This window comes from Populus trichocarpa, chromosome 3, assembly GCF_000002775.5.
Source record: "Populus trichocarpa isolate Nisqually-1 chromosome 3, P.trichocarpa_v4.1, whole genome shotgun sequence".
NCBI lineage: Eukaryota > Viridiplantae > Streptophyta > Magnoliopsida > Malpighiales > Salicaceae > Populus > Populus trichocarpa.
This window is the reverse complement of record NC_037287.2, coordinates 21382408-21397643: the sequence shown is the minus strand read 5'-3', so window position 1 is coordinate 21397643 and position 15236 is coordinate 21382408. Positions and strand designations below refer to the sequence as shown.

At 33.5% G+C, this 15236-nt stretch overlaps 1 protein-coding gene and 1 pseudogene across 2 annotated transcripts; one reads left to right on the top strand and one right to left on the bottom strand.

Moving 5' to 3' along the window:
- Nucleotides 1-6676: 6676 nt before the first annotated feature.
- LOC7461364 (cytokinin riboside 5'-monophosphate phosphoribohydrolase LOG8) lies at nt 6677-9706 on the top strand. Of its 2 annotated transcripts, none has more exons than XM_024596444.2 (7): nt 6677-6846; nt 6924-7033; nt 7141-7171; nt 7261-7360; nt 7475-7545; nt 9150-9293; nt 9381-9706. In XM_024596444.2, the coding sequence occupies exons 1-7, from the start codon at nt 6751-6753 to the stop codon at nt 9453-9455; spliced, it is 627 nt and encodes a 208-aa protein (XP_024452212.1). In that variant the 5' UTR covers nt 6677-6750; the 3' UTR covers nt 9456-9706. The 2 variants fall into 2 exon arrangements, with proteins under 2 accessions (XP_024452212.1, XP_002304002.2); XM_002303966.4 differs by having other exon boundaries at nt 6678-6846; nt 6936-7033.
- A 640-nt stretch (nt 9707-10346) lies between these two features.
- On the bottom strand, nt 10347-12750 carry LOC18097232 (uncharacterized; annotated as a pseudogene).
- Between the last annotated feature and the right edge of the window lie 2486 nt (nt 12751-15236).

The following is a 15236-nucleotide window of genomic DNA, read 5'->3' as shown; positions in this document are numbered from 1 at the left end:
TCTAAATTCTAGAACAAATTACAAACTGTATAAAAAGCAATATATAAAAATTAAACTAGCATGCCAATAAAAAATATTAAAGGCTTCAAATTATTAACAAATTAAACCATATTTCCTTGTTGAATTATAAATTATACGTTTCAGCAGAAAATAATGATGGTTGCAACAATTATATTATTTTTCTTTAAAACAAATCTTGTCCGCTGATGGTCCAAGCAAATTGCCTCTTAGAATTCTACAAGCATACAACTTGGTGGAAAAATTAAGAAAAAAATTAAGAAAATTGACCTACTTTTTCTCTACATTAAAACTCGAAAAACCACAAAAAAAAAAAACATTCTATATTTAAGAGTTTCTCCTTTTCTAATGTGGAACAAAGGCTATATACCCATATATAGACATTGGAAGAGAAGAAGAATTTCTATTTTTTTAATATGAGACATAGTTTCATGGTTGAATTTTGATATATTGCCAACTCTGTTAAAAGTTATTTGAGATTAATTTTCTATTTATATACAACTTATTTTATATATTTTAATATCTCATGTTATAGTTCCAACAAAATTCTAATTAAAAATGAATGTAAATTCGCTTTTAATTAATTCTCAAAAATGTCTAAAAGCCAACTTTTCCACCATCTTGTTCACAGGTCCTGTTCTGATAATCGGATGACAAGGATCCATGGGAACCCTATGAACTTGGAAGAGGCTTTATAAATTTCAACTTTGTAGAGGATTTCATCGCCCCCCTTAACGTTAGCCGCTGTCCTCGGGTCTCTCTCTCGCAAAACACGCAGACATAAAAGGACGCGTGTCTGTGCACTGTGCATGTCTTGCCCTGAGCTGCATTTCCTGGACATTTTGGATTACAATGTGCAAGCATTCACCCTCAATTATGCTAACCTGGGCTTAGGGCATGTCAGTACCTGTTGCATCTGGAACGAAGATCCTACTGTCCTGTGTTTTGCTTGGTGCAAAACCAGTGCCTAATGTTCTAGCCTTTCTAAAGAAGCATGATATATCACATTAACTATGGATGGATCTTTAAGCTGGTTTTTGTGCTAATATCTGACAGCCTTCGTTTGTAGCTTCGCATTAAGTATGAAGCACCTCATCTTGTGACACCTCCTCGTTGAGTCATCTGTAGCAATTATTTGAACACCCACAGCTAGTGTTTCTGCTGTCATCTGATAAATTGGCTGCTTCATCCGAGTTAATTCGTCCTAGAATCGGCATTTTATTTATCTATTAATTTTTTAAGAAAATTCTGCAACCTATAGCACTCCTTCGGATTAGGTAGTTGATATATTGGCTGATTCCGTTCCCATTTTTTAGTAGCGTTCTCCGATTAGATACTGGCTTGCACTCTGCATCTGATATCCAAATGAAGTTCCTGATGGAGCATTCTTGCTTGTTCACAATGGTGGCTGTGGTGCTTGAATCTTGTGTTCGATAGTTCACTGACAGCAGATTCTTTCATATGCATCTATAATGACTTGTCCAGGAATTCCTGAGCCTAACAACCCCAATCTTCCTAACTATGGATTGCAAGTAAATATACAAATTGGGGGTTCGCATTTAGTAGATGTGAAATCAGGATCATGATATAAGAACCAAGATGGTGTTCTGCAGATTACTTTCCCATCAACCTGAGCTGGACATCCTGTTTCTGGTAGTTGTGAAAGTTCCCTCAACACATCATGGCGAGGCTCATCATTTTGTTGTGTCTTAGCTTTGATTGCCTCTAACAGGAGTCTCTGTTGTCTTCATGTCCCTAATCAATCAAAGTGGCAAGATTAACATATGCGGCATGTTCAAGGTATCCGAGTAGTTAAGAGAGCAGTGATCAGAGTCACATGCCACAATTGCCTAGCAGAGACAAATTAGAGAACACATCTAACCATCATCACATCTTTCTTTTCCATCAGTTTTGGTGATTATTTTCTGAAACTTACGACCAACAATAGGGGGGGAGTGGGATTATTGTCTAAAGTAATCTATTATTTTTCTGCCTCGTACGACAACCACGTTAAAAAGGGTTTGATTTTGACAGCTGAAGTTACTTGAACTATTTCATGAACAAGCAATTATCAAATATAGTTTTGTGGCAGACTATAGAAATTTCCATTTAAAATTGTTCATTGCAATTAACAACAGGAAGCCATTAAACAAAAATGAGACACACATGATTGCTATAACTATTGTAAATCTTCCCTTTGAAGCACTCCCGAAACCCTTTTCCAAATCATGTACCTGGTAGTAAAAGTAAAATGATTAAGTCCATCTTAGGCATTTCGAAATATTTCGTCTCTCTGCTGCCAGAAAATGGTTTATCGGATCCCTTTATTAACATAAAATCGTATTGTGTGTGTGTGTGTGTCTCTCTCTCTCTCTCTCTCTCTCTCTCTCTCTCTATATATATATATATATATATATATATATATATATATATATATATATAATGAAAAGCTTAGAGAAAAACCAGGACATTTTAATAAAACATCCAACAAGAATCAGGGGACTAAAGTACAAGTTTTCAAACCCCAAGAACAAATTATAATTATTTTGAAAACCAATGAAAAAAAGAGAGGATATAACTTACTCTTTTATGTTTAAAAAGGAGGAGGCATGGTGCTGTGCAACAATAGTTATAGTCGTGCTGCCTTTAAACTTGTGCTAGCAAAATTCAATTTAAATCTAATCGAGCAGTTTGGAAGTCTGCTAATTTATTTATCGTATAACTCAAGTTTTGAATTAAATTATATAAAAATTAAATTATTTAATTTAATAAATTCAAAAACAACTTCAATAATAAATAAAAACACAATATAGCTCTTAAAAAAACTCTAAGATGACAATTATTTTTAAATATTGAGATAATATCAAATTAGATCGACCTCGGTCACTCTGCGACCTGGATCGTAGACTTCAATGAGTTTAATAACTTTATTGTATTTGTAAATTTTATTTTTATTTTTATGATAAAATTAGATGGTTGCAAAATCGAGCATCAATTCTAAACAAGATATTTATTTGAGATCATGATAACCCTATGAAAAATATAAAAAAATAAACCATGAATTCTATTTCCCAACCAATTCAATATTAAAGAAGAATGAAATAAAAAAAATTAGAAAATTTAAAGGACCATAAACTAAAAAACAAACATATCAAGTTTGATGGGTAAACCCTAAACATGTGGATCGAGTACGTAACCCGGGTCAACACGTCAAACTCGCAAACTGGGTAATGAACTCCATCAGGATTAATAACTTGTTTTTTTTCTAAACTATTTTTTATTTAACTATATGATAACAAATATATACGATTGCAAAATCAAGTGCCAAACAATATTAATACTTTTTTTCAAGACTATGATAACCTCATAAAAAGTAAAACGAAATAAATTATGAAACTTAATTCTCAATCAGCACAATATTGAAGGATGAAATCGAAAAAAAACAGATTAAAAAAGAAGAAGAAGTTAAACTCGTTCAACTCATTAACAGGTTCATGGATTTTCTAAAATTTAATAACATGTTTTTTTTCGAAACTACTTTTTTTAACTATATAATAAAAAGAAAAATAGACATAATCGAGTTCAATTAGTAAAAAGAAAATTCATTGTTAAACCCGTCAAACTCGCAAACCGATCATTGGCTCCACAAAGTTTATCATCTTAGGTTTTTTTTAAATCATTTTTTAACTAAACTTTTTAAAAAATAGATCACACCATGATATTAAAATATTTTTCTAATACCTATAAATATATCATACAATGACTAAATTAAAAAAAAAAATCAATAACCAAAGAAAAAAAGTGACATATATATATAGACACACACATTATTATTATTATAATCTATGGTGGTACTGAGTGTGGGGCAAAATATTTTGTCCTATTTTTGTCCAGAACTTTTAGCTTTATACTTAATAGTATGTCGGTAGCCCTGATTCTTTATGGATTTTGTTTTCTTTCTTTCTTTTCTTGATTATTTATACAGAAGATTTATTAAATCATTCGGAATGTATTAGATCGATTAATAACTAAACATGAGAGAAAAAAAGAAAGATATTGTTGATGTTAATTACTGTATCACATAAAGATATTTTAATAACTAAACTTAATTAGTGTAAGCTTCAAGTACACAGTACCATTAGCTAGCGTGGCAATTAATTGCCATGATTATCTAGAGCAATTAGATGCAATATCTCCCCAATAAAATCAGTACTTAATACACTTTTCTGGCATAAGACGACTATCTGAGTCTCTAATTAATTCTCTAATTATTTATTAATTTTTTCTATTATAATCTTTAATTGGGGGTTCGCCTCCTATATCACTATATATATATATATAGAGCACATGATCATCAACTAACCCTATAAAACACAAGAGTCAGATTCTTTTTCTTCTTTTTTTAACGATGAATAGGTTGAAAAAACAGTACTTTATGATATCAAAATCATGAAGTTTATTCAATAATACCTTAATTTACTGTATGAACTTAAGAAAAAAAAAGATTCAACTTCCAGCATTAAAAGAAGATTGAGAAGGCAATGTTTCTATTAGTATAAGTAATTAATGGCTGTGATATATTACCTAATCTTTAATTGTTTCTATTAATTTAGATAATAGTGGTTACATCAAATATATATTAATTTGTTCTGATCAGGATGAAAAGAGGGTTCAACATAAAATCCTAGCTTTGAGCAGGCCGAAGCCTTTGAAAAATTCAAAGGAAATAGAAAGAAGAAAGAAGAAAGAATTCCCTTTAAAAAGATATGGATACTGACAGCACCTTCTTCTTATTAAGAAAGAAAATAGAAAAGTTGAGTTCAAATTAAAGAATTAAAATAATGTTTGTATCGGTGGTCCAACCATGCTTTTATTTTAAATTCTTTTTTTAATATTTTTAAATCATTTTAATACATTGATATTAAAAATAATATTTTTAAAAAATATTATTATTATTTTAATATATTTTTAAATAAATAATATCATAAAATAATTACCATCACAATATCAAAACCTCCCCGTATTCAATGCCGCCGCCTCCTTTCATTTGCGAGCTGTTCTTCTAGGATTTTTTTTCTTATTTTTTTTTTATAGCAAAGCTAGCTTTCATTTGTCACATAAGTTTATTCCTTATTAGAGAAATATAGATGCAGAAATATTCTTCGATCAAATTATATATCAAGTATTAAAAAATAATATAAAATTATTATTGATTATTTAATATTAAAATAAATATTACTTGATATACTATTATAATTTAATTAACCTAATTCCATACTCTTTATCCTTCTAATTAAATTTATAAAATCTTAAAATAATACATTTGTGAGTCTATATAATTAATTTTCAAGTAAAAGATATTTCATTAGAAGAAAACGAATAACATAAAATTATAATTAAAACCTCATTTAATAATTTAATTTCTCAAACTAAAATATATTTTTAATTAATACAATATTTGGCTAGACAAGAAATTAAGCATACCCTAGTTAGTAAAATTTGATAACAAAACTCCATTGATTAGCCAGCACAGTAGGGCTACGCAGCAAGAATTTCCTGAAATGGTGGTAGGGTATGCCTATTTTTCGATACAAACCATCCACCAAACACAAACTCAAATTGAAACCAAACACAAACTCAAATTGAAATTTATTTTTTATTAATATGAATTATTGTATCAGTTTTCATGCATCTTGATTAATTTCACGGGTCCTGAAATTAACGATCATATAAGTTTTTAATGGTTCTGAGATTTGTGAGACTCGAACTGATAATTTTTAAAAAGCAAATCTAGAATGTGACCAGTTAAACTATACTTCATATAATTAATTGGATTTATTTTTAATTCTAGGAGGAGAGGAGCCTCTATCCAATTCAAAGAGGGAAAAAAGAAAAAAAAAGAGCAGAAAATATTATTGGTGTGCCCGCCAAGCAAAATGGATATACAAAACAAAATAATGGAAAGAAAGGTAGAATCTTCTCTGACTTAAAAACAATTGCATTATTGTTTTTTGGATGGACCATGAAGCATCCATCATGGCTCCCTTGTCATAGGCCCTATCCTATATGAACAGTCGTTGATTGCTCAGTGAATTGTCTTTTTTAGTCCTGTAATTTTCAATATACTCATAGCTTAGTCCTTCATGTTTTAAGATTTTTAAATCAGTTCCTTGACTCTTGTTGATTTATGTCTTCTTGAAATGTCAATTCGTTCTCTCTAAACACTTATAGCGTTGGTTTTTATCTAAGGATTTAAATTGCTCAATAATAAATTTGAATAATTTAGATGTTTGAATAATACATAACAGTTTAAAAGGTTGTATTTAGTTAATGCCTAATATTATAAATAGATATAGATAATACAAAAACATATTTGGATGAAGAAACATATAAAAAGATATGAAATAAATATGTTTTTATAACAATTTTAAATTGAATTTAACAAGGAAACATGTCTCTTCTGTTTAAATTTACAGTCTCCATCTTTTCTTATCCAAGACAGAGCCAAACGTTACCTTGAATAGCCAAGAGACTCCTTTTTGTTTCTGTAGCTTTTCAAATATGAAGGACCAGGTTATAGTCCTATTGAAACTCGGGGACTAAGATATAATTAATTTGCTCTTGATTATTTAAGCACTTCTCTTGCTATATATATAATACAAAAAAAGTGTAGACTTGTTGAAGGACTTTTGTATCGTGATCAATTCTGTGGAGGTGAATAGAGAACCAATTATGGGAAAGTTCAAAAGTGTTTGTGTCTTTTGTGGAAGCAAGTCAGGGAATAAAAAGATATTCAGTGATGCAGCCCTTGATCTTGGAAGGGAGCTGGTTAGTATAGTACTCCTCACTCTCTTTCTTTCAGCTTTTTTTTTTTTTTTTGAATTTGGAGGGTATTTTATGAAAAGGGGAATTCGCAGGTTGAAAGGAAGATGGATTTAGTGTATGGAGGAGGGAGTATTGGACTGATGGGGCTTGTTTCTCAGACTGTTTATGATGGTGAATGCCATGTCTTAGGGTAAGACACCAATATCTTGAATCATGGTAAATGCTTATATATATATAGTCATTATACTCTTAATTCATTTCGTTATTAATATTTTTTTGTTTTTGTTTTTTGGATAGTGTTATCCCAAGAGCTCTTGTACCGATTGAGGTATGTGAACCCTCAACTCCACACTCACTTCACTCCTATCCTTCTCATGCACATGCATGCTTGCATGAATGATTACGATTTGTTCTCAGATTTCAGGTCACACAGTTGGAGAAGTGTTGATTGTATCCGATATGCATGAAAGGAAGGCTGAGATGGCTCGGCGAGCTGATGCTTTCATTGCTCTTCCTGGTATTTAATTACATGTTCAAATCTCACAAGCTTCAAGCATTTTTAGTGTTGATGAAAAGAAGATTGTTAACTGCTTACTGTTCTCACTGGGTTTTTTTGGGTTAATCAATGAAGGAGGGTATGGAACCTTTGAGGAGTTGCTTGAGATGATAACATGGTCTCAGCTTGGAATCCATAACAAGCCAGTAAGTAATTAATTTTGCATCTGTTTTATCTTCATATGATATCTTCTACTTGTTACATAGAGAAATTAATCCACGTACAACTTGTAAGAATAATGTGTAATTTCCTCGAAAGAAGCAGCAATGAGCTAGCTAGCTAGCCAGCAGCCTCATCTTTGAAAAGCTTTAATTCCCATGGTTAAGAAATTACAAGTTTTGTAAACGATCGTAGACGATATTATAAGTGGCCAAGTTGTAAGGCAAGTCAGAAGTACCCTACTAGTTAGCCTCCACTTGTTATTGTTACTAATGAAAAATCCAAGATCCAATCTCATATCTATAAAAAAATGTATTAGTGATGCAATTTGAGTCATTATAATGCTTTTGACATTGATTAGTTGATTGGATTAAGGGGCTAATTAATCTTGAAAATATGATCAAGCTCAATAAGTTTATATCAGAAATGGAAATCGGGATCATAATATACACAATTATGGAAGGTCATATGAAAGGGGTGGGGGTGTCGAGATTGGTATGGTGCTGAGAGGAATGGGATGTTTTTTGTTTTTGGTTTAGGAACACGGATTGCATCGCAGCTGTGCCCTCGTTCCCATATGAACATTAGCTAGGATTCAAGCTCCGGTAGGTAGCTGGAGTGCTAAAACTTTCAAATCCCATATTTCATAAACCAAACACTGATCAGGAAACGGGATTAAAAGGCCATTTTGATGATGTTGAAAAAGCTAATCACTTTTCTAAAAGCTATTGTTTCATTAAAAGTTATTCAAAACCATCAAATCAGGGAAGATATTAGCAGTTTGTGACTTTGTGGTTATCAGTCTGGCTATTGGCAGTAAACTTGACAATCGTCCAAATACTGAGGGGGCTAGCTGGCTGGGGGATCATGAATAAGACTTGACACCCATTTTTAGGCACGTGGTTAAAGCTTAATCTTTGCTTTAGCAAGTGTTTGTTTTCAGTGTTTTTAACTGCTCATTGTCAAAGCAATCAGTAGGAGATGCAATGTATGCAACTCAAATGAAGTTGAGCCTTAATTATTTGACAAGAAGTGATAACAGGGCAAAGGGAGGCTTGACTTTCTTAGCTTCAAGAATTTTAATTTAATGTTTAAATCAATCATCTTCACCAGCAACTAATTTGTTTCAATGCGTGAAAGATAATATAAAAATACTCTGACTGGTTAAAAACAACGTCGGTTTTAAGCTCACATGATGGTAAAGTATTTGTGACTGTCTCTTAGGCTGCTGTGGGATTTCAAAATTGACTTTCTACATTCTCTACAATTGGCTTTTAGGGTGGTGATTCATGTAAGTGTTTTTTAAAAAATTAAAATTTTATTATTTTTTTCTTTGCTCGAGCAAATTAATATTTTTTAATAATTAATGGTGTGGCAAATTACCTCTAATTAGGTGGGACAGTATAAGAAAATGGTGTGGCAAATCACCACCCTAGCTTCTAAGAACTTACATGAGGTGAAATTGTTGTTCTAGGATATCAGCAGGGGGGTTGGTGAAATTATGTGGAATGAATTCAACGATTTCTTTGATAAGCATTGTTGAATCTCTCTCCCTATTTCTCAAATTAATTGGGGAAAAAAATAAATACAGGTGGGTCTATTAAATGTTGATGGGTACTATGATAGCTTGCTTGGGTTTTTTGACAAAGGCGTAGAAGAAGGATTTATTGGACCTTCAGCCAGGAACATTGTCATATCTGCAAGGACGGCTACAGAGCTAATCCAGAAAATGGAGGTACAAACATGCACTTCTCATCTCATATGCTACAGATTATATGCCGGTTCTCTTGCTTTAACTCTTCGTTTAATGTGTTCTTTGTAGGATTATATACCTCTCCATGAACAAGTAGCACCAAGTCATAGCTGGAAAGTAGAAGGATGCAATGGAAATTTGTAGCTGTTCGCTTCTTCAGATCTTCAAAGAGGAAAAATATTTCTCTTCTTCTTGTGATGATAATTTTACAACTGATTGCTTGAAGTACGTGTGCAAGCCTCCCCAACGTAAATTGAAGGATATAATGCACTAAAATGATGTATTAAATAGGAATAAGTGGTATTTATGCATGCAAAACCCTCTTGTGATGGCTATATTTTTTACTTCAGAATGAGTACATCACTTGGAAACAAAATGCAGACTAGCTTTTGTTAGTTTTTGGTGTAAACCGAGATCTCACAGAAGATATGCTTTATGGTTGAAGTTCAGTCCTGGCACTCAGGACCATGCCTGGGTTCTCACAGCAGAGTTGATTGTAAGGCAAAAGCAGAAAACATTCACTTGCTTTAAGCATACAGAAGTGAATGATAACTACTAGTTCTACTACTGATAAATTCACACGTACAGGCCATAAACATCTCAATAATCTCACATACAAGCATCACATAATTTCCTGTAATTTTCATGAGCTAAGATCACTACTCATCAAAGTGGAAATAACGCTACCTGCTAGTTCTGGAATGGTACATAGTCGACACTGCATGCAGGAGCAGGTGCAGGAACGTCCTCATGAAGTCACAACAAGGAAACGGGTAAGATTCTCACTCCGATTCTGTTTCGGATTGGAGTAAAAGCTGATCTCTCCTTTCAAACCTTCGAGTAGTGAGAGATACAACATGCAACCCAATTTCGGATGAATTAACGAAAACCTAAAGAAACTCTTTCTCAACCTTTTAACAACCATTTATAAGAAATCCAGTATATTTTACTTCAAAAACATCAAATGGATACGCCACAGGAGATGGGAAATAAAAACAGCATAAATACAGATGCATGCACAGCTTGCTATCAATGTGATGAAATGAAAAGGTTCTTGATTCACTTTGAGAAAAAAGCACAGAGCAGATAAAGACCACGAAAATGAATTTATATTTTACAGATATAGAGTTGTCATGATCAACAGGAAATGCCAATGGCCAATGAAATAAAAGAACAATCAAATAAATAAAAAATAAAGGTCTAAAATGAGCTCAATTTGTATCATTCCGTGGCTGAATCAAGAAAACAAGTGACGTGAATCATTTTTATGGAAAAGAAAAAAAGTAGCACCCAAACCTCACTAGCATGTATTGATTCCATCCTTGCAGTCACTGGTCAAGTTATAAAATGTTTCCACGCGAGTTTTTGCTTTGTAAAGAACCTCAGTATCCACAGCAACTCTCATGTATCCGTCAAAGTCAACTGGGTGACCATTATTCAAAAGAATTTGCCCACGATTCCTTGTAATCACCAATTAAATGGACCTTGAAGTGAGACCTCAATTTATCAAAGTAATTGTAGAATGGCTCATTGGTTGCTATATACAGATTCCTCCAAGGTTGAATCATCCCTTGAAGCTTTGTAACAAGCTCGTAGGGTCATGTATCGGCATCCAAATGTGGCCAGAGCTCTTTATTTTGAGCTTTCTCCCCACGAACCACATGTACCAAAATCCCAGTCCATTCTCCCACTGATGTCTGTAACTATATTCATCAATCTTTTTGATTACCAAACTGCATGCCACGGTCTCTGAATGTACTTTGCAGCCCGCCATTCACACATCCTATGCCAATAATTTTCTGGCTCCTGACCATCAAACTGCCTCCATATGATTGTGCTCTTAACTTTCCTTGGTTGCATTGGTGTCATCTTATGGGCCACAACCTTCTTAACTGGAACTTTCTTCCTACGGGAGCGATTCCATTTCTTCCAATCTCTCAAAAATTCACCCTCTTCGGCAATTGACGCCGCCTCCTTAAGATGCTCAAAATCAAAATAAAACCTAAAATCGTCCCCTCCTGATCCTTCCCATCCGGATTATAACTACCTCCCAAGCACATGCTCAAGTCCATGACAAATGTCCTGTTCAAATACATGGCCTCCCCCAACCCCTATAAGAACTCACACATGTACTGATTCATTCCCTTACAATAATCCCCTCCTCTAGAATAACTTCCCATTTCTAAAGTTCGTTTCTGATCCCAATCTTGGGATTGTCTCATTTATCTCATTGTCCTGAACCAATGGTGCAACTTTCGGATTATTTCTACCACTCCTGGAGGAATTAACTCTAATCCTTCTGGCGTTGAAACCAGAATGCCAACCATCAGCATGCACAATTTTGTAAGAACAATTCTCTTCAATTACAAACTTAAACCTCCTAAAATCCCAATACTTCCTCTACGACTTCTCTTTCTTTCTTATTCCCAAACGTCCATGACACGTCACACTCATCCTGCTTCGATCCATTAACCAGAGTTGGATAATCCAAAAACACAACTGACTTAAACAGCCACAAATTGAACTTCTCAACCGTAATCCAAACCTTTGGATCCGAACAATTCACTACCTCCAAATCCTCACGACCAGATGACTTGAGGGTCATATCGCTCACTGCCTCCTCCTTTTTCTTGACCACCTCCTCAGTAATCGGCTTGATATCAGCAGGAGGAGGGACAGCAGGGGCAGTCCCAGTTTGCAAATCCTCACCAGTTTTGACAACAGAATCATCAATTTTAAAAGTGGCATTCTCAGTTTGTGTAAGGAGTTTTGTGAAAGCTGGAGCTGATTCCAGCCATGGATTTGGTGGTTGGTAAGTGATTCCAGTAACAGTAAATATCAAAACTGAGACCACAAACACTGAGAAGCATAAATTACTTGTCAACTTTATCAGTTTCTGCCCTATATGATCAGCTCCTAGATTGGTTTCTTTCATGGGTTTTCTCTAACCTTTAAAACCCAAATCCAAAATCTACTCGGATCTTGAACTCAATCCAAAAAAACAAAAACAACCCAAGTATTCTTAGACCAAATCCAATAATGGGCTACCTTCAAAATCCAATCTTTTCTTAACTAATAACAGAATCAAGTACAGGCAAAAACAGGAAAACAAAGCAAAAAGGAGACCGCTAAACAAGGTTTCACTTAAATTGAAATGAAGAGAGTGAAAGCAGTGAAAGAGGATGTACCGATTAATGAGGTGAATTTAAATGGAGAGAGTGAAAGCAGTGAGATCTAATAGGAATTCAGCATAAAGTTAAGAACTTTAATGGAGAGGAAGAGAGAATGGAGTGTTTGTGTTGAAAGTGTGAAGCTTTGGTTAGAAGGAAAGAAGAGACTGCTGTCAACTGTGATTTTTTATTGTCTGAAAGTGAAGTCAGATAAGAGTGACTTGGAGACAGAAGGACAGGCCCTTGTGTCTTACAAGTGAAATATTAGAGGTGCCTTGTCAGAATCATAGATTTGTACACCTTATAGGGAAAAATCAAATTAAGAAAGATCAACGGCTTATTGGATTGGGATGATGATGGATTAGTGGAATTTGATTGCATTATGTTTATCAAAACTCAGATTTTGAAAATCTGAACTATCCCTATCTAATTAGAACTAGAAACAAATTAAATATTTTTTAACCACATTTTTTTTCAAGTTATTACCAAGGCTAAATTAGGGTAAAATATGTAAGATGAGTGGGAATTCTTGAATTTGGATATGATCTACTCAAATTTATGAATGAATTTAGTATATCTACTTTACCAAAAAACTTACTTCACTTCTTATACTTTTTGGTTTTCCTACTTGAGCTCTTCTACATTAAAGATCTATTAATATCAAGCACACTTATTTAAAAAAATATGTTTTGATGCGACAATGGTTTAAAAGCTTTTTATAAGATAGTTACATCACATGATAAAAGGAATAATAATGTGTTTTATTGGAGAGATGAAAATATAAATACATATAAATTTATTTATAAAATAATTTATGAATGAATTTTTATATTTTTAAAATAAAAAATACAAGAGGATATATATTTCTTTTTATCTTCAATATCTTTATCTTTATCTTTTCAATTTCAAGACAGCAGCCAAAAGTTGCCGCTTACAATCTCATATTTTCTTATTAATAGATAGAATTAAAATCGTTAGATTCAACCATTAACATCACAATGTGTTGATATATCCAAAAAAAAAACCAAAAAATGAATCTGTCTCATAGTACGTAGTTGCACAAATATAATCTTCTTGATTTTGATAATGAATCATGAAATTTTTCTTTATTTATTAATAATTTTGTTAAGGAATAATAATTGGCTCAAGAACTCTTCAAAGTCTAATCTGGAGGTTTTCTAGAGCTGCTGGTTACAATGAAGCAAACCTCTTATAAAAATGAGCTTGTAGATCATCGTGTAGTTTTACATGACAAGCACCGTCAAGAGGGGAGCCTAATTCCTACAGAAAATTAATCAGTACGATCAAGAAAAAACAAAAGAACTAAAATAATACTGCAATAAACTCACATTTCTAGATAGATATTTCATATCACCTCTCGTGTGTACTGTCGAGGGATAGAGCACTAATCAGTAGGGTGTGCCCTTGAGTTAATCTGGCCCAGTACGCAAACCAAATGCAGTGAGTTGATGGAAAATCCACAATTTTTCAAGGATAAACTTGACAGACAGTTGAGTTTAAGATAAGCAAACCATCTGCTGGTAGCTGTCTTGCAAGCCAATTTTTATTCCCCCAGCCTCGGCGTATACCTGCAATACAAAATGAAGAAATCTACTTCACAAACTTTCGATTTCCAACAGTATAACACAGTCATTTCTTGTATGCTTCAATAGCAACACTCGGCATGCCTTTGTTTTTTTCTTTTTCTTAGATGACTTGGCTGAACAGTTATTACAGTTCTCTTCTTCGAAGCCGGGAAAACCAAGAACATCCAATGTGTTGGGCTCTAAAACACTCTTAACATAGTTATTTATGCCTATACAATTTTCTAAGGCTTCCCCTGATGTCCGAACAGCTATAACATAAGCCTCTTTTAGATGAAGACCCCTCTTTGCCCGGCTCGTTAATTTGCATAAATCGGTGAAACATTGTACCCTATAATGAAGAAGACTGTTTGATATACTTTATCAGCAGCTTGACCAATCCTTTGTCCAACGCTTCAATGTGCAGTGTGAGGGTATGTTGGAAACACCAGGCATTTGAAGAGCAAGAATTGCGTGTTTACAGAGAAAACCTCTGTATTCAAAAGAACGACATAAACGACAAATATCCAAGGCTGCTTTATTCCATGCTACAAAAAGTCCCGATGTTCGTCAAAATCATCAACTCGAAAGTTAATAGATGCGTCATCTTCACCTTCCTTTCGCAGATGACATGAAACTACTCCCAAAACCTCAACCTGAAATTTCTAGAAAATGGCATCTGTATGTAATGTTGATGCTTGTTTCTCAAAAGATGAGAGGGATCTTCATGCAGGCTGTTTGTTTTATGTTTCAAAATCAGCTTTGGCTTCCATCTCATACCTGTCTTCCGAAAATGCTTTCTACTGCTCCATGAACTCCTTGAATGTAGCTTCCCTGTGAATGGACTTGTAAAAAAAAAAAGGCAATGCTTCCAGATTGCTCAGTTGTGGACATTCCAGATTTCTCAACCATCCTGCACCATCTCTTTTCAGACCGCTCATCTGATCAAGACCGTTAAATACTTTTGTTGAATTTCAACATGAAAATTGCACTTTGATTAATAATAATAATAATAATAAAGTTGAATAAAATAGACTGGAATTGGCCACTACTCAAATTGGAGGACCAATACGGGCAAGGTTGCAAAAGATGGCAGTTTAATTTTGTCAATTAAGGGCCTAATTAATGAACAATGAAAGGTTTAAGAGTTTAAAATAGCGATTTGGAGGAGC